We start from the raw sequence: 20927 nt of genomic DNA on the forward strand, positions 1-20927 counted from the left end.
GAAAGCCAGCCCCCCCCCCCCCCCACACACACACACGCACACACACAGCAGCATATAATGGAGTGACTGCACAAGACAACTCACTATTACTGAACTGTCTGCTTGACTCTTAACACTCAGCAATTATATTTGAATGTACTTTGAATTACTCTTCAGCGGTAAATAATGTAGTAATTGATGTTAAGTTGTAGTATGTAAATTATTCAGACTTTTGAGTATCTATACTTTTCTTTTATGAAGAATTCATTCAGTGTATGTATCGTATGGATACATAAGTTATCACATAGCAGTATTCCACTAAATAACTAAACTATCTTTTTTGCACTAAAAATTGACTTTCAGTATCATGATGCTGAAGACTTTAACATTTATATACTGTCAGTTACTTACAAATCCCTAAAGTGTTGAAAAGTTTCAGAATTAAATTTTTTTTGTAATATGTTCTGACAACCAATTCCAGGAGTACAAGACAACGCAAATAAACTTCTTTAGGCATCATGTGTGGTTATTTATTCTGCTACTGATGAATCTTTACTATAATCCTTAGATACATGTTAGTTAATTCCTATGGTACACCATTTAAAAATCTTCTTGTCAATTTTGCCATTTAATTATTTGTAACATCTCAGTGCGAGCCTATTATGAAATTGCTTTAATGTTTTAAGCCATAAGGTGCTTAGGCTTTTAAAATGACCCTCTTTCATTTAACTAGTCTCAGTCCAATTGTCTGGATCTAATTGCTGACTTGAGCATATTTAGCTACTTGCTAAATATCAGAGCTGTAACTTTTGATTTCCTCTTTAAACTCTTTCCTTTTAAAAATTATTTGAAAGATGGTCTTGAGTATATGAGAATGTGAGGATTAAAATTTATTTTCAACTAATGAAAGTTTATTTTCTGTCCTTTTAAATGTAAGTGCTTTACAGTGATAAAACATCAATTGTAAATTAGTCACTGCCCCACTCTAAGCAAGATGAAAAATACAAAAACTCAAAATAAATCCTAGGTGTCACCACCACTTTATATCTCAACTTAAATTTCAGATTTTCAAAATGTAAGCCTCTTCAGATGTTGACCTCATGCATACCCACTAGCAAATCCTAAATGTAAAGCCACTCATCACTTTTACTACAGAAAAACAATAGAAGTTGAAATTTCCACTTTAATGTGGTTTAAGTAGGGCAGTGTTGTCTCAATGGTGAATTCACCAACAATACCACAGGCAAAATACGCTGTCTATAATAATTCACCTCCAATCCGCATTTTCCTGTGCTGAATTCGACAATACAGAAAAGCTTTGAGAATAAGCTAGGTAAGCAATTACTCCTCATACACAACAACATTGTATTGCTACCTGTAGTATGATTGTGTACTCCAAAAAAAGACAGCTGACACTCAGTCATCTTAGTGTGTGCCTTCATAAATATCTCCTAACTAATCGTAACACCCAAATCAACTGCCGTGTTCATTAACTGGTATCACAGGCAACACAATACAGATCACTTCAGACAAAATTACTGAAGTCAAAACTTTAGTATCGCTGTATTTTAATGACTCACAATTCTACTATCAAACACCGACACAGCATACAAGCCACTGTTTACTAAGCCTGTACCAACATAAAATCACTTGACCTTTCATCAGATGTCACACAAAATCGAGGAGCCTGACACTGACAAAATTCAGAAAATAATTACACCAACCATGCCCTAGACAAGTTACTACATTCTTCAGACTGTGCATTTTAAATACAAATCAGTCCAAGAACAGCTTCCTATACTCTTTCAATAAAATCACAGAATGAAATAATCGATACAATTTTGCACCAGGTAGGTATCGATCACAGCTCTTGTAAATGTGTCCTAAGTCGCATGCAGTAACACATACGTCATCTTGTCGAACAGAGCTTGCCATCTTCCCAACTCCTCAATAGTGACTGACTGAAACCCCCTTCAATACCATAGTTGAATGATTAATTCAGAAAAATTTAGGGTGCTACCATTATTCATTAACAATTACAATAGAGAATCTCGTGATCGTTGGTTCCTCTTCTAGAAGCCAGCTCATCCAAGATGATCTCTGGTGCATCCGAGCTCTGCTGTCTGCCAGTGATATGCAGATGATCTTTGCTGTCTCTGTATGAATACTTGCATGGCTGGACACTATGGATTTTTCTAGAATATATGCATCAACATAGGCTTTAATGACTTATCTTACTTCTTGGCTGCTAATAATACATTGAAACAATGAAATTATATAGTGAGGCACGAAAACCAATAAAAATAATTTTGATCCATCACATTCTGTCTTAAGATTGCTTCAGTCGGGTACTACATTGGTCATTGTGTGTCCAACTAGTGTGAGTAGGAGAAAGGACTCTATTTTAAATATTACCTTATCTGAAAAAAAAGATCAATAGAATAAGCTTATGGTACAGAGGGCCAAAAGTGCTGACTATTCATGAATGATTTAGGTGTTCTCTGCTTCACCATAAGCCTTTCTACCACCATCTTAGAATTGCTACTCACTATTAAGACTATTTTTTGAATATTCACATTGTTATATTATAGCCACATGTAGATACAGGTTAATGTTTTCATTTAGTTTTTTAACTATTTTAGCTCCAAGTGAGCATAATATTAAAAATGTAATTATTGGTACATTTCTGGCCTTCAGAGTAGATTATACACAGAGCCGGTTTGTACAGGTTGTACAAGGCTTTTGTGTGGTGCTTATTTGATTACAAGTGCATATTTTATGGATTGACAAGGTTTTTGTGCCTTAAAATCATTGACATAGTACACCCTGTGTCAACAGTGTCATTTAAGAGCTGCCCTATGTCCCTTTAAGCATGCGCTGGCAAGCTGCCATATGCTGTTGGGCAGCTGTAATGGAGTTCACCTTCAAGTTTACTGTAAGCAATGAGACTGTTTGGTAACCATTCAAAGCAGGGCATCATGCGATCAAAATTTTTATCAGAGTCAAGGACAGAGTCAATCACTCAGATAACCGAAGAATATTGTAGTATACATGGCAAGGTCTAAAAGAAGAGGCTACCTTGTTCCATTGACTGCTTTATGGCTTACCATCTTAATTAACAGTTTGTAAAGAGGAGGTTTATTTGATGTTGATAGCACCAGAACCAAGGAGACAAATTTGAACTATGAAATTACTCATCTGCTCTGAATCCCTAAATATCTTTCACTCTGTTCAGTCTTTGTACCCAACAGGCAAGCAAATACAAACAATTCAAAGCCCGTTGCTCGCTACCAGTTGTTACACTGAGGTATTTGTAAGAGATGACCAATTATAAACATGGTTTATTCTTATTGACAATATTATGAAAAGGATAGACTGCTGTTCACCAGATAAAGAGTCATAAGTTACTACTTTCTGTGTTTTGTGAAGTGCGCAGTTTGCATTTTTGAACATTCAATGCAAATTGCCAATCCTTGCACAACATCATAGTTTTATCAAGATCTGACTAAATATTTGTGCAATAAAAAGACTGTCAAACAAGTAAGCTTTCGGCCAAAAGGCATTCCTCCAAATTAGACAGCATAAACATGTACACTCACACAACTGCAACTCACTGCCGAGGCCAGCCAGAGACAGTGGTCATGTGCGCGAAGAATGTTTGTGTTGATGTTGTCTAATTCGGAAGAAGTCCTTTTTGCCGTAAGCTTACTTGTTTGCAGTCTTTTTGTAGTGCCTATCAACAATTCAGCATTTCCACTATCCATACCAGTCCATCCTTTTCGTGGTGATATTGCTATTCCATCCTGGATTTTCCATTGTATAAATATTTTTTCAGTGTTTTTTAAACAGTTCTTTATTATGGATAACTGCAATGTGTACAAAAAGTGTGAGGTGCTACTAACATTGTCTGCAAGGTTATTAATTTAAAACACTAATGAGCTCCCTGCATGCTTTACAGTGCCCCTCAAGGAAAGAAAGCTTTTTTATTTATTTTCTTAATTGAAGTACTTTTTTATACACAGTATTTTTTTGTTTTTCCGTTTGGTGCATACACAAATTGGAAGGTTTTGTGCTGTGTGAGCAGGCCAAATACTGCTGTCCATGGGAGAAGCACGGATTTGGCATATTTAGTCCACATACTTGTAACTATTGTCCCTGTGCTTTGTTAGTAGGTACTGCAAATCAGAGTTGCACTTGAAACTGCGTAAGTTTGAATTGGAATGGCATATCTGTCAGAATAATTGGGGTGCATGACAACAGCAAATCTTTTCCCGTTTATTTTCCATTTACAGTTGTAGCCCCAATGGAGGATATTGTCATCATCTTCATTGAAAACCTGGTGACATTGCAAAGTTGTAGTGGATTTATGTTTCGTAGAAGAATGATAGGCATGCCAGTTTTCAGTGTTAAAATGTGTGATGCCATGCCTCCCAAATCAAGTGAATTCAAGAAATAAATTGTATAATTGACAACTATGTCATAATTTGTAACATGTCGATGGACTGACGCATTGCCACTTTATTTGGTATTTCGTTTTGCCTGCTGAAATTGATTTCATTGACATCGTTTTTGGCTACTAATTTAGCTTGTGCACTGAGCTTGTGAAGTCTCTTTAATTCTGTGTGATATTTGAAAAAACTTTGTGGATCAATTCAGCCGCAGTCACTGTGATTTTACAGAAGCCTTGTTTGCAGTGTGATACGTGGCAGGGATTCATTCACTGTCATTAATTAATTCATAATATACAATAGCTGTTCTGCAAAACATTCAGCAAATTCATCAGGTTTTAGTGGTATGCACGTAATGACCTTCAAAGTCAGTTTCTGTGTACGTTGCCACAGACCTGAATGATTTGAGACAAGAATTAATTTCATCAATGACTGTCGAACACGTTATAACTGGTAACATTTTTTGAAAGTCACTAGACAATAAAATGAGTGCTGTTCATTTCTTCAAACATTTGAGTGTACAATGAACAACGAAGTGCTTCCAATGCATTTATGTGTGCCATAGTACATTCATCTCATATGAGTTGGCGTGAATGAAGTACTTTACCCATTCCAGAATTTTGTTGATATTGCATGTTTTGGTGTGTCAGTGATCAAACAGGAGTTTCCGTATGAATGCACTGTTTGGCCACTGTCAAAAAGAGTTGCCACAATTCCAGATGCTGTTGTTTCCAGTGCAATATTGTTTCATGGTTACCAAAATAAGTGAAATGAGAAAAAAGTTTGCCCGTGCCTCTGGGTGCATCTAGGAAATACAATCTGCTGCTTGTGCTTGTGATTGCATGAATAATTCAATCATATGCTATGTGTTGGAATCAATTTCAGAAGATTTGTTTGAACAAATGAGCCCAATTTGATGACATCAGAGAGTATTTCTCATTGCAAATCATGATTGAAAAGTTAGTTTGCAGATTGATTAGGCATAACCATTCCTAATTGTAGAAGTACTTTGGTAGTGATAGGCAAACGTGTGTTCTCAGTTGAAACCAGTGCCTCACAATATGCTTTTGGTGTGAATTGAACATCCAGATTCTGATTCATTGCATGTAGACAATCTAGGATGTTTTGACGCATGTGTCTTAGTATTGTTCCCAAAGGTATTTTGGATTGGATGAGGAACATGTTATCAGTATGATTGTGGATAATATGTTTATTTGCTGTGGTTGAGCAGTATTCAGTGCATTATTGGGTAAAGTGTCCCAATGTTCATCATTTTCAAGAAGATTTAATTGTTTGCAATCTTCATGATAAGTACCACATACTTGACCATTACTATTTTCAATTTTCAGAAGGATATTGGTCCATGTACATTAACAGTTATTGCAAGTAAAGTATTCTGCATTTTTTTGGTGAGCAGTGCTCAGGTGGCCTGATGTGTCAGTCAAATATAAATTGAAGTGCCCTGCAACTGCTTTACCTTGTTTGCAATGTTGAAACTTGCTGCTGAGATGTTCCATGTGTATGTAGGCTGTTGGCATTCCATAGTGAAGCAGCATCTTAGCAAATGCCATATTTATCAGAGTATAAGACGACCTTGATTGGTTGTCTGCATTTTGACAACACAAGCAGAAATAAAATAAAATAAAATAATTGGTTACATTAATTTGTGGACTGTTTTCTTTTCTACGTTTTGTGCTTACTATCCCTGTCGTCTGTGCTGACACTATTTTTAGTCGTCGTCGTCGTCGTCCTAACAGCACAGTTGTGAAATTTATATCTTCATTCTTACATATATTTGGCTGTTTGTTCCGAATATGTTGCCATTTCTGAGGTGGTTGCTGTGGAACCAGAGAATTCAACTGTTTTTGTCCAGATACATATTGGATTCCACTTCTCTACTGACTTGAGAATATTAAAATGTCTCTTGCTTCCGAACATATTGTCTGCCGACCGCTCTCTCACTGGCTGCATAGAACCAGCAGCTGACACACCCTCATTCATTCCATCACACTTACGGTGAGCATCGACAACACTGGAGCACGAAACATATAAGTATGGCACTGGCCTCTGTCTAGACTTCTACCATCTCATGCAGAAGTGAATACTATTATTGAGTATTTGTCCAATTTTAAAGTCAATTCAGTTCAGACTACAAATAGATTCATTCAAACTGCAGTTCAAACATGGTAGGTGTTCCTCAAAAGCCATAGTACACGGTATAGATTCCCATTGTTGACAGCGTGTTGTAATTTGCTGCCCCATCACTACCCCTTTCCCACATTTCACTTGTTCTTAGCCAAGCTGGTATCGCTGATCTCCCTCCAACCCTTCTGCAGTGCTTTGCTTGAGTGACTTTGAAACACAGACTGCAATACCTTCTAGGGTGCAAGTCATATCTAACTCAGCAATTTGTATGTAAATAAAGATTGTAAACATGATTCAGTCCATTTCTCAAACATTTGCTCATCCTGTGATCTACTGACGTCTCCATGACAGCTCTTTCTGCTGTAATTTATATATTGGTTGGGGAGAAAGACTGTGAATTATTCTGAGCTGAAGTAATTATTGTTTAGTCATGCCAGAATTTATATGCCCAGAAACACATGCAGGTACGGATGCATGATGTTAAGAAATGTTGTGGCAGTTCTGGAACATTAATTCAGTGTCAATTCCTTTGAATTTTGGTGTGTGGCTTAATATTTACCTTGTCTCCCCAATTATGTACAACAATCCTGTGATGGCTGCAGTGGCTATTCTCTTTTCATTTTGACTTCTTCTCTGAAAAGGTCCATTTAAAGATTGCGAGTCCTCATCCCGTCGGTGGAGAATAGGATATAGCCAAGTACGAGAGTGGAAACTTGCGAATTCTGCACATTATAACTTTTAATTAACACCATACTGGGAGAGCACAATTACATATGTCTGTATTGCACCAGCTAAAAAGACAGACAGACGCAGAGATCGGTGAAAAAAACAAATGAGGTACATAAAATAATTGATAGTTTACCCTTCAGTGTTCTGTTAGCTTACTGAGATAGTCATACCTCCCTATGATATCTTTTCCACACGGGGATGGTGTGAATATTTATTTGTATGGGTAGGCCATTTAAAAAATTTCGCAACAACAATTACTCAGTTTAATATGAATATTTTAAGACCTTTCTATCTCAATTTTCCTTCTTGTTTCATCTGAATGTTGTTGTCATTCAGATGCTGGTTAAAAGTTGGTAACATTTTTATCTGGTATTTTAAGATGTGAGTAACATCCAAATTTCTCATTTGCAACCCACTTAGTAAATCATTAAAATCTTTCACAATCAAATGAAATATTAATTAGAATCAAATGATGTTTTTGAAGGACAACATTTCTGCTTTTGAATGTTACATTTACTTAAAAAGCAGCATTAATGTTTGTACCTGGATCCATACGTGTATGAGAGGTTTAATTGCAGACTTGTTCAAATACAACAGTAATTTGTAAGGTGATAGAATTTAAGCTGTTTCCTCCTCCGTTTTGCAAAATTGTCAAATTTTAAGCAGAGCAATAGATTATTGTAGTGGCTAGATCACAGTTTCTTTTGTCTCCCTTGCACTAGCATTGCACGAGTCAAATGTCATGTGATTGTTCGAGAGATGATTGTTTGAGCAACGTCAATATCTTGAGTCTGCTTGAATGCGAGTATAATTTGCTCAGCCTTGCCCTTATGAATCCTTCAGAATAAATCTGCATGTGACCTCAATAGCCAAAACTCCATATTTAAATGTAAGACAACCCTGATATACTGTATTAAACAATGTAAAAATGTTAACCACAGCAGTAATAGTTTACTCTACTAACATAACATGGCCCTGTATTTTTCAGATGACAAATTTGGGGGAAAAAACCTCATCATATGATTGGGTAAATACGGTTGATAACCCCCATGCAGTGAGAAAAATGCAGTTAACATTATTAGGGTGCTGAAAGTGCCTTTGCATGTTCATTTTCTGTTGTGGTGCTGTTTATTTTTGAGACGGACTGCCAAATAAACAACTGTTGGATGTCATTCATGGATTGTAAATGATAAAATGCCCTGCACTGTTTCATTCCTATTAATGTAGTAATCCAGTTGGTGTTGGTCGATTCCATTGATAGGAGCTGTTGCATTTCCAACTGCCTTATCCCATCCTTTGTTGATATATTTGCTAATGTACTTGGCCAATTTCACTGAATTACAATCTCAACATTGATGTGTGCTTTTATTTGTTTTGAGAATAATGACTAATGCAGTACAACCTAATGATTATCAACTTCATCACTGGATATCCATCGTTGCCAGTGATAGTCTAGCTGAGAAAATCTCTTGGACATTGTTTCATGCATTTTCCTTTGGAAATGCATGGTGAATTGCTGTTGGGTAAGCCACATGAACAAAGTTCACTTCAAATAAGTGTAGATTGGTGTCAACATCTGGTATTTCTGCTGAGATAACTTATATTTCAATTCTTATTTGAACATACACACAGAAGTACCATGATGATGATTCACTGATGATTGTCCAGTTAACAAAAGTTCTTTCATTTTATCCCACCTAAGATTGCATGTGAATGTAATAAAACAATATTGGTGAGCAAGTATGTCATTGTATCATGTGCGCATTTATGCATATGCTGTGGGCTCCCTTTAAATCTGGATGGTAGTATGACCATTCTTTCCAATTCATTGGGATTCACATTGTGATCATTAATGATGACGTTGAATAAATGAATGTACTCTTCAGAACACAACTCTGTTTTATTTAATTGAATGTACATGAGTTGTTCAGTTTTCGTTTTTGCATACATATTGACACTGTATTGATGGAACATTTGTTGACATTTCAAGATATGATTTTCAGCATTTTCGCAGATCATCAGTCGATATGAATAGTGATTCGGCACTCGCTTCTTATTTGTTTCCTCATCTGCGGATTTTTCACTGTGTGTGTGTGTGTGTGTGTTTTACCCTAGCTTGTTAAAGGATAACAGCAAAAGCTAGAAAGTTTTCTTTCATTTTTATGTGCATATCGACAACACAATGCTTCTGCTTTTTGGTGAATTGTGTCCTTTAATCCAAAACTATTAAGTAACACTTTTAGTATTTATGAGACTGCAATCAAACTAGAGCAGTCGCATGTTTTGAACAGTTAGCAATTTTTGGTTGTTAGACCTTCTCTAATTAATTACTTATTGCACCAAGCATGGAGAATTGCATACAAAACTCAGATATTTGTGTCTTTATTGTTCAGTCACTAATTTAGCATATGCACCATATTAAGAAACTCGGGTAAGTTCTGCTTTGGAGAAAATCTCAAAATCAAATTGGGATACAACATCCTGTTTAATATTAACTAATACTCTACCATCTCTTCCTTTATATACGTATCCCGATGTGACATACTCCTATTGTATTCTGAATCCATGCATGGATTCCGAGCTGCCATCTGAGCTGTATTCATCGTACTCCTCTACACATAATCAGTCGTCATCTACTTACATGATGCTGTAACTCTGAATGCACTCCTTTATATCTTTGAGCAACCATGTCTAGATGTTAGCCCATCACTTTATAGAAGGAAGTGTACTTCCCTTCTGTGCCACATCAACTGTGATGGAACTGACAGACAGTATAGAGATCCTACTTGAGAACTGTATCTCTACTATCATCTAGTAGTTTATTTGTTGGTCAACTTTTGCGAATTTATGCATGTAATGTGCACATCATTAGTAACAAATACACACTGTGCCTGTCATACTCTGTTTGAAAGTAGTCATCAAAATACTAATTTTTAGATATATACTGAAAACAAATCCAAATTTGAGTGTCACATATTACACACAAGTGCTACATTGTATCTGAATTAGGTATTCTATAGTGTAAAACATACATAGACTTCAATTTGTTTCTTAATCATGTTCTCATCACTCATAATCTCTTTCTTTGGCCATATTTATTGTTCACTCGTAGGGTATAAGATAGTTAAAGAAAATTACAGTTTCAAAGTAGATAGTGAATCGGTAAGAGACTGCTATAAGAAAATGTAAATCTGAAGAAATGTAGCAGACAACTTGTTGCCTAGCAGGTATCAATTTGCTAAAGTCACACAGGATATAAAATTATCTGAGAGTATCATTCCTGTTGTGCCTGTGGTATCAAAAAGAGCACTCCTGGAAAACATTTTGCATGTGCTAAGCAAACCACACATCTGAGTTTGTTTGATATGTGCATGAGGTCATCTACCTTCCACCTCAAATTTACGTTTTCATTTCTTTTTTATCTTCCACAAATACTTTCACTACTTGTTATACTATAAGACTCAAAGGTGAATTCTGACACTGTGCTTTTGATTAAGTAAAAAAGTTCATAAAAATTAACATTAAGTCATTTGTACTACCTCATACAAAAATATCAGACAGTCATGTAAATTAATGTTATAAATACTGGGCACATTAATTCACAACCCTTTCCTGAATATTTTGTCATCATGACTTTTTAAACAGGTGTCGCAAGTATAGTAGTAATTAAAAATGATGATGATGATGATGATGTAGCAGTAATGCAAAACAACTGCAATTGTTCTTTCTCTATGCAGCATATACCACCAGAAAGTGAAGGCAGCAATCCTAAGGTGGAATCCAATGTGTCAGAGTACAGTCAAGGTGAAACTCAAAGCCAGCAGTCTCATCAAATGCACATCTCTCCACAAGGTAAGATATGGCTTTGCATTGCTCTTGTTATTCCTGCGTCCTACCCGAATCAATTTTCCTCCTTGACCTGCACGGTACAGGCACAGACGCTGTATAATGAATGTGGTGTAGTTAGCCAAGCAGTATGGAGAAAATAATGTGAATGTTTCTGAAATCTTTTGGATTCATTTTCATTAACGTAAATACACTGCTGCATAGTTTATAGCTGCTAACACAGTAGAATTATTATTACCATATTCTCCAGATATGTTTGGATATTAAAATTAGTGAAATTATAATTATTGAAATAATTTTGGTGCTTTTATTCACTACTCAATTTGCCACAGTATTGTAGTTATAATAAAGTAATGAAAAGTCACCTACAGGAGAAAAAGAATGAGCTCTTATGCTCATATATCTACGGAAAATATTATACAACTTCTGTGGAGTGTTCATTGTGGAATTATGGCTGCTATGGTTAGGTTACATTATACAGGGGAAATTATATTGTGTGAGAAAATATTTTGGCAATCAGAGTGTTTCAGTCAAGTATACCAGAAATGAGAAGTAATGGGTTATGAACAGAAACAATTTTTGAAAGTACGTTATGTGATCAAAAGTATCCAGACACCCCCAAAAACAAACATTTTTCGTATTAGGTGCATTGTGTTGCCACCTACTGCCAGGTACTCCATATCAGTGACCTCAGTAGTCATTAGACATTGTGAGGGAGCAGAATGGGGCACTCCGCAGAGCTCATGGGTTTCGAACGTGGTCAGATGATTGGGTGTCACTTGAGTCATATGTCTGTACACGAGATTTCCACACTCCTAAACATCCCCAGGTCCACTGTTTCTGATGTAATAGTGAAGTGGGAACATGAAGGGACACATACAGCACAAAAGCGTGCAGTCGACTGACGGAGACTGCCAACAATTGAAGTGGCTCGTTATGTGTAATAGGCAGACATCTGTCCAGACCATCACACAGTAATTCCAAACTGCATCAAAATCCACTGCAAGTACGAGGGCTATCCACAAAGTACATTACATTTTCGTTTGTGTCGATTAGGGGCGGGGCTAGCGCGGCCATCTTGGTGTCATGGCATTCCGCCGCTCAGTCGGCACCCTGCCGTGCTAGTGAGAGGTTGAAAATGCCGCGAAGTGTGAAGTGCGTGCTGTAATAAGGTTTCTGACTGCAAAAAACTGTAAACCGATAGAAATCTATCAGCAGCTTTGTGAAGTGTATGGGGACAACATAATCACTGAAGGTGGAGTGGGTCAATGGGTCTTAAAATTTAAAAATGGCCGAACTAACGTTCACGACGAAGAGCGAAGTGGAAGACCCAGCATAGTCACTGCCAAACTTGTCGAAAAAGTCGATGCCGCGGTCCGTGAAAACCGTAATTTCACAATAATGGAACTCTCTATGAGTTTCCCACAAATTTCATGAAGTTTGTTGCACAAAATCATTACCGAAAAGCTTGGTTACCACAAGTTTTGTGCAAGATGGATACCAAAAATCTTGACAGAGATTCACAAAAATCAGCGAATGGCTGCAGCGTTAACGTTTTTGGACGCTTACGAGAAAGATGGCGACTCATTACTCGATCGCATCGTTAGTGGTGACGAAACATGGGTTAAGCATGTGAAGTGGGAGACAAAATTGCAGTAAATGCAGTGGGGGGCACACAAATTCCCCCCAAAAACCTAAGAAATGCATACAGACAATGTCGGCAAGGAAGGTGATGGCGACTGTCCTTTGGGACAGAAAAGGTGTGATTTTTGTGGATTTCCTGGAAAGAGGCACTACAATAAACTCTCAAAGGTATTGCCAAACTCTGCACAACCTCAGAAGAGCAATACAAAACAAGCGCAGGGGAAAGTTGGGCTCAAAGATCTTGCTGATTCACGACAACGCCCGGGCCCACGCGGCAAATGCCACTAGTGAAGTTCTCGAATCTTTTAAGTGGGAGTTGTTTCCTCATCCGCTTCAAGAAGAGGTAACCACATGGTTGAAGGCGCAAGCGGCCAAATTTTACGACGAAGGAATTTCCAAGCTCGTCCATCGCTACGATAAGTGCCTTAATTTAAATGGTGTTATGTAGAAAAGTAGTATTTAAGTGTGGCTTTTATCTGTATATAATAAAAAAAATTTCCAATACTTTATTTATTTTTAATTCCAAAACATAATGTACTTTGTGGATAGCCCTCGTACTATGACAGTGTGAGGTGAGAAACTTTGATTATGTGGTTGAGCGGCTGCTCAAAAGTCGCACATCTCATGGGTAAATGCAAAATATCGCCTCGCTTGGTGTAAGCAGCGTAAACATTGGACGATCGAACAGTGGAAAAACATTGTGTGGAGTGACGAATCACAGTACACAAAGTGGCGACCTGATGGCAGGGTTTAGATATGGCAAATGTAGAGTGAATGTCATCTGCCAGCATGTGTAACGCCAAAGGTAAAATTCAAAGACGGTGGTGTTATGGTGTGATCGTGTTTTTCGTGGAGGGGACTTGCACCCCTTGTAGTTTTGCTTGGAACTATCACAGCACAGGCCCACATTGATGTTTTAAGCACCTTCTTGCTTGCCACTGTTGAAGAGTAATTCAGGGATGGCGATTGCGTCTTTCAACACGATCAAGCACCTATTCATAATGCATGGCCTGTGGCGGAGTGGTTACATGACAATAACATCCCTGTAATGGACTGGTCTGCACAGAGTCCTGACCTGAAGCCTATAGAACACCTCTGGGATGTTTTGGAACACTGACTCCTTGCCAGGCCTTACCGACCAACATTGATACCTCTACTCAGTGCAGCACTCCATGAAGAATGGGATGCCATTCCCCAAGAAACGTTCCAGCACCTGATTGAACGTATGCCTGCTAGAGTGGAAGCTGTCATCAAGGCAAAGGGTGGGCCAACACCATATTGAATTCCGGCATTACCGATGGAGGGTGCCACAATCTTGTAAGTCATTTTCAGCCAGGTGTCCGGGTACTTTTGATCAGGCAGTGTACGTTGCTGAGAAACAGTAACATCATGTTAAAATTCAACAGTCTGGTACTGCATGCTAAAGTTCAATAACATTAAATATCACAATGGGCAACACAGGAATACCTACGGAAATTGTATGTGTTTACTTTGTCCTTGATGCATGGGTCATTATGAATGGTCAGAAAGCTGAGTATCACAGTGTAGCTAACTGTTTCCTTGATATGAAAGTGTGTCAAGTGGATTAAAAGGGTAAGGAAAAGAAAAGAATAACTACATATGACATGAAACTGTAAATCTAAAGGAAGAATCTGGATCATAGTAAATGTGTGATGTGTTATTCTATATGAAGATACTGTTTAGTCAGTAATAATTGATTACAGCGTTGAAGGGCATCATGTGTTTTTACTATAATGCTATTAATAATTGTCATTGTAATTTACCCACTGCCCATAGGAATCTTTCACTTTATAGTTATGCGTCTCCTGTATTGTGGAAATTAACATGGCTCCTTTCCTGGTGAAGGACATGCTTACACTTGTCATACTGTATGTTCTGGTTTTTTCAATAACTAGAGTTATCAGAAATCTGGAACAAAAATAGCAAGCCTCTAAGATTTTATGTAATTTTTTAAATTATAAACACAGGCTGCTGATAAGCTTGCCAAATATTTTGTCTCTGGACCAGTGTTGGAATAGGTATGATTCAATGCTAACTAAAAACCCCACACAGAACCCTGTTTAAAATACATGAAATCCATTCGTAGTTGCGAATATGGACAACCATGAGGTGCGTAATGGAATGACGACATTGAAAATTTGTGCTGGACTGGGATTCGAATGTGGGTTGCTGCACATTAAGAGCTGCTGCCTTGTCATTTGGATATCCGAGCACAATTCACGCCCACATCCATACCTCCATATGTCGTCAACCATGTGTCTATAAACCTGTATTTGTAAATCAATTGTGTACTGTCCTGTACAGTGGAGTATTGTTTATTCCATCCTACCTCCACCTCTGACTCTTCCCATTTCTCCCAGTCATCACCTGGTTTTCTTTCAGGAATTCCTCTCATCTAACTTGGCCTCACTTTCCTTTTCTGAATCCCTACACAGTGAGTCCACCACTCCTTTGGAACATGCAGCTATCTGTTAACTGGAAATCAATCCAGACATAATCGTACATATTGAAGACAAAACCTCTAATACTATGGTCGTGAATCATAGTGACCATGTGGCTGAGGGTCTCTGCCAGCTTTCCAACACCTCTGCATACAAACCTTACAATCATGATCCCATCCCAGAAGTCCAACAGGATCTCCAGGGACTCATCAAGGCATTAGATCCACCCTGCAAACTGACACGTGAATTCATTTCCCTCCTCACATCAGCAACCCCATGCACTCTTACCTTTTATCTACTCAACAAATCCAAACCCACTAGTTGACTGTTGTGGCTGGGTACAATGTTCCCAATGAACAAACCTCTGCCTTTATTGACCAACACCACGAAACCATTATCTGTAACCTCTTTTGCCTTACTATGCTTGTCCGCCCTCTTCTGGAGTATTGCTGTGTGGTGTGGGATCTGCATTGGATAGGATTGACAGAGGACATAAAAAAGTCAAAGATGGGCGAATATGACACGCAAATTGGGTTGGCAGTCATTAGAACAGCCTTTTTTCATTGTGGCAGGACTTTCTCATGAAATTTCAGTGAACAACTATCTCCTCAGTGTGTGAAGATATTTTGTTGGCGCCCATGTACATAGGGAGAATTGATCATCATAATAAATTAAGAGAAATCAGAGCTTGCACACGAAGATTTAAGTGATCATTTTTCCCACTCACTGTTACAGAGTGCAGCAGCAGAGAAGTAGCTTGATGGTTCAGTAAACCCTCTGTCTGCTGCTTAATTGCAAATTGCAGAGTAGTTATGTGGATGTAGTTATACAGCAACGTCCCCCATACCATGGCCTTGTGGCCATGAGACACTACCTTTCCCAAATTCTCCTGGTATCAAACCCACTAAACATTTCCTAATCCTACTAACCAATGACAAACTGACCCGCATTTATTTCACTTTTGAAGGCAATGTCTTTAAACAAATCCATGGTACTGCCTTGAGTACTCACATGGTACCATCCTATGCCAAATTATTTGTGAGCCAACTGAAGGAATCCTTCCTGTCCAGTCACCAACTTGTCTGGTTCAAATTCATTGATGACATTTTCGTGTTCTGGCCTCATTACAGGGACAACTTTTGCTCCTTCCTCCATGACCTTAACACCTACTTCAAAATCTTCTGCACCTGCGAGTCACTTTCCTATATATCAATCTCCACCTCTCAGATGGCTCCATAAATACATATGTTCATATAAAGTGCATCAACCATCAGCAGTAAATCCACTTTGACAACTGTCACCCACTCTATGTCAAAAACTTATTTCCATACAGCCTCGGCACCTGGGCATGTTACATCTGTAGTGAAAAGTAGTAGTTGTCAAAGTATACAGATAACTGCATCAGAGCCTTTACTGACAGACAATAGCCTGTACAGCTCATCCATAAAAAAATCTGTTCCTCTGACACCAGTAAAGCTGTTAACCAGCCACCAACCAGCAAACATCTGATCAAGCAGTATCACCCTAGCCTTGAAACACTCAAACAACATCCAACAGGGCTTCGACTACTTCTCGCTGTGCCCTGAGATGTGTCGTAGCATACCCAAAATCTTACCCCCACCACCCAAAGTAGTATTCCACCAGCTATCCAATGTACAAAAAATCCTTGCCTGTCCCTCCTTCAATCCTGCACTCAATGGGTCATTCCCTTGTGGTCAATGCAGGTGCAAAACATGCCCAAACATCCACCTACCACCTCCTATCGCAGTCTAATCGAAGGCATCTACTCAAAAAAGTCAGAACTTCGTGTGAAAGCAGCCATATTATGTATCAGCCAAGCTGCATTGACTGCACGGTATTCTATGTGGGTATGACAAGTAACCAGCTGTCCAATTTGCAAGAATGGCCATTCCCAAACTGTGGCAAACAGCAAACTTGACCATCCAGTTACCGAACATGCTGAGCAACACAACAATAATGACTTCAACAGCTGCTTCACTACACATGCCATTTGGAAACGTGCTTCCAGCGCAAGTTTCTCTGGGTGTGAATTGTCTTTCCAGCATATCCCGTGCTCTCGTAGTCCTCTTGGCCTAAACCTCCACTAACTTGTTTCTCACTGCCTCACATCACCTTACCTTTTCTCTTTTCTCCTCTTTTCACACCACTCCTCCATCCTTATTGTATACCCCATACAAGCTCTCTCTCTCTCTCTCTCTCTCTCTCTCTCTCTCTCTCTCTCTCTCTCTCTCTCTAGCCCTCCATTTCCACCCCCGTCTGTTACTCTTTCCCCTCCCTGTCTCTCTCCTCATCACCACCTTCCTCTCCTTTCCTACCATCCCCTCCCCTCATCATCTCCTCTCCCTCTCTCTACCCTTTATATGCTTTACCCTCTTGAACTCCTTTTATCTTGTTTTCAGCCACTGACTCATCTGGTGGAAGATCTGCTGCACACCACCACCACCACCACCACCACCACCACCACCTCCACCTCCTTGACACCTACATCCTCCCCATCTCCAGTTACCCAGGCAGCTTCTACTGCTATATTGTGTGTGTGTGTGTGTGTGTGTGTGTGTGTGTGTGTGTGTGTGTGTGTGTGTGTGTGTGTGTGTATGTGTGTGTGTGTGTGTACTCGTACTAGAAGAAGAGCAAGAGCTCGAAAGCTAGTATTAACAGTTTTCTGTGTGCTACGCCGAAGAACTCTGTAGATAAGTGGTTGCCTTTCTCTTGTTTTATATGTGGTTATGGCTGAGAGATTGCAACCTAATTTATTTTATATTGATACACATCACAGGAAAAACTGTTTGTCAAACTGCACATACTCAAAATTGTTATTAACATAGTACTAATATAATAGAGGGAAACATTCCACGTGGGAAAAATATATCTAAAAACAAAGATGATGTGACTTACCAAACGAAAGCGCTGGCAGGCCGATAGACACACAAACAAACACAAACATACACACAAAATTCAAGCTTTCGCAACAAACTGTTGCCTCATCAGGAAAGAGGGAAGGAGAGGGAAAGACGAAAGGATGTGGGCTTTAAGGGAGAGGGTAAGGAGTCATTCCAATCCCGGGAGCGGAAAGACTTACCTTAGGGGGAAAAAAGGACGCGCGCGCACACACACACACATCCATCCCCACATATACAGACACAAGCAGACTCCTGTATAGTATATTTAAATATGTCTGCTTGTGTCTGTATATGTGTGGATGTGTGTGTGTGTGTGTGTGTGTGTGTGTGCGTGTGTGTGTGTGTGTGTGTGTACCCATTCTTTTTTCCCCCTAAGGTAAGTCTTTCCACTCCCGGGATTGGAATGACTCCTTACCCTCTCCTTTAAAACCCACATCCTTTCGTCTTTCCCCCTCCTTCCCTCTTTCCTGATGAGGCAACAGTTTGTTGCGAAAGCTTGAATTTTGTGTGTATGTTTGTGTTTGTTTGTGTGTCTATCGACCTGCCAGCGCTTTCGTTTGGTAAGTCACATCATCTTTGTTTTTAGATATATTAACATAGTACTTTACAAAAAAAGTATTTAATTTTTTCAGTCCTTGTCATTTATGTTCTCTGTCATAAACCTAGGGAACGTATCTGCATGGAATCTTTGAAGAGACCAATATTTCAATAACCAAACCCCATCCCAAACTCATCAGAAAGGGGAAAGCAAACAGGAAGACAAAATAATGGGTTGGTGCATAAGTTCATAGCTTTTCTCCATAAATTTAATAAATACAACATGTATAAGAAAGACTTCAGTCGTCAGTAACATATTCTCCTTCACTATTTACAACAGTCTGCCAACCCTGGGGCAACTTTTTGATTCTGCAACTGTAGAAATCGTGTGGTTTTGAGGCAAAGAACTAGAGAAGCCATATTAGGAGTACATTTTAATCCGGAAAGGAAGTTCCTTGAACATTTTTAGATAGCAGAAAAAGGGACAATTTGAGGGCACAAAATTGATTGAATAAAGGGGATGTGGAATGCCTTCCCAACCCAACTCCTGTATAGTGTTTTTTGTCAGTCTGGGAGAATATAGGTGGGCTTTATCGTGGAGTAGGATTATTTCATGCAGTCTTCACTGTTGTTCTTGAATTGAATTTACGTGACACCTCAGTAGATGAAAATAAATGTCAGCAGTGATGGTTACACGTTGTTGTTGTTGTTGTTGTTGTGGTCTTCAGTCCTGAGACTGGTTTGATGCAGCTCTCCATGCTACTCTATCCTGTGCAAGCCTGTTCATCTCCCAGTACCTATTGCAGCCTACATCCTTCTGAATCTGCTTAGTGTATTCATCTCTTGGTCTCCCTCTACGATTTTTATCCTCCACGCTGCCCTCCAGTACTAAATTGGTGATCCCTTGATGCCTCGGAACACGTCCTACCAACCAATCCGTTCTTCTAATCAAGTTGTGCCAAAAACTCCTCTTCTCCCCAATTCTATTCAATACCTCCTCATTAGTTATGTGATCTACCCATCTAATCTTCAGCATTCTTCTGTAGCACCACATTTTGAAAGTTTCTATTCTCTTCTTGTCCAAACTATTTATCATCCATGTTTCACTTCTATACATGGCTACACTCCATACAAATATTTTCAGAAACGACTTCCTGACACTTAAATGAATACTCGATGTTAACAAATTTCTCCTCTTCAGAAACGCTTTCTTTGCCATTGCCAGTCTACATTTTATATCCTCTCTACTTCAACCATCATCAGTTATTTTGCTCCCCAAATAGCAAAACTCCTTTACTACTATAAGTGTCTCATTTCCTAATCTAATTCCCGCTGCATCACCCGACTTAATTCGACTACATTCCATTATCTTCGTTTTGCTTTTGTTGATGTTCATCTTATATCCTCCTTTCAAGACACTGTCCATTCCATTCAACCGCTTTTCCAAGTCCTTTGCTGTCTCTGAGAGAATTACAAGAAGTGTACGAACACTTTGACTGAAATGTGCAGGAGCTCCATCGTGCATGAACCACATGTTGTGTCGTACTTGTAAAGGCACATGTTCTAGAAGCACAGGTAGAGTATCCAGTATGAAATCATGATAACGTGCTCCATTGAGTGTAGGTGGAAGAACATGGGGCCCAATCAAGACAACACCAGCAGTGCCTGCCCAAATGTTCACAGAAAATCTGTGTTGATGACTTGATTGCACAATTGCATGCGGATTCTCGTCAGCCCACACATGTTGATTGTGAAAATTTACAATTTGATATCGTTGGAATGAAGCCTCATCCGTAAAGAGAACATTTGCACTGAAATGAGGCTAGACACATTGTTGGATGAACCATTCGCAGAAGTGTACCCGTGGAGGCCAATCAGCTGCTGATAGTGCCTGCACACGCTGTACATGGTACGGAAACAACTGGTTCTCCCGTAGCACTCTCCATACAGTGAAGTGGTCAACGTTACCTTGTACAGCAGCAACTTCTCAGACCCTGACATTGGGGTTATCGTCAACTGCACGAAGAACTGCCTCGTCCATTGCAGGTGTCCTTGTCGTTCTAGGTCTTCCCAGTTGCGAGTCGTAGGCTGGAATGTTCTGTGCTCCCTAAGACGCCGATAAATTGCTTCGAACGTCTTCCTGTCGGGACACCTTCATTCTGGAAATCTGCCTCGATACAAACGTACCGTGCCACGGCTATTGCCCCGTGCTAATC

At 39.0% G+C, this 20927-nt stretch overlaps 1 protein-coding gene across 1 annotated transcript in view; it reads left to right on the forward strand.

The window, feature by feature from the left end:
- LOC124613723 (longitudinals lacking protein, isoforms H/M/V-like) overlaps positions 1-20927 on the forward strand; it is a gene marked incomplete at its 3' end in the record, with an annotated part of 232414 nt that overhangs the window by 108886 nt on the left and 102601 nt on the right. Inside the window, exon 6 of the mRNA XM_047142443.1 lies at positions 11039-11153. Within this exon, the coding sequence (XP_046998399.1) occupies positions 11039-11153 (115 nt within the window). The remainder of the gene's footprint in view (positions 1-11038; positions 11154-20927) is intronic.

Source organism: Schistocerca americana, chromosome 4, assembly GCF_021461395.2.
Source record: "Schistocerca americana isolate TAMUIC-IGC-003095 chromosome 4, iqSchAmer2.1, whole genome shotgun sequence".
Taxonomy (NCBI): domain Eukaryota; kingdom Metazoa; phylum Arthropoda; class Insecta; order Orthoptera; family Acrididae; genus Schistocerca; species Schistocerca americana.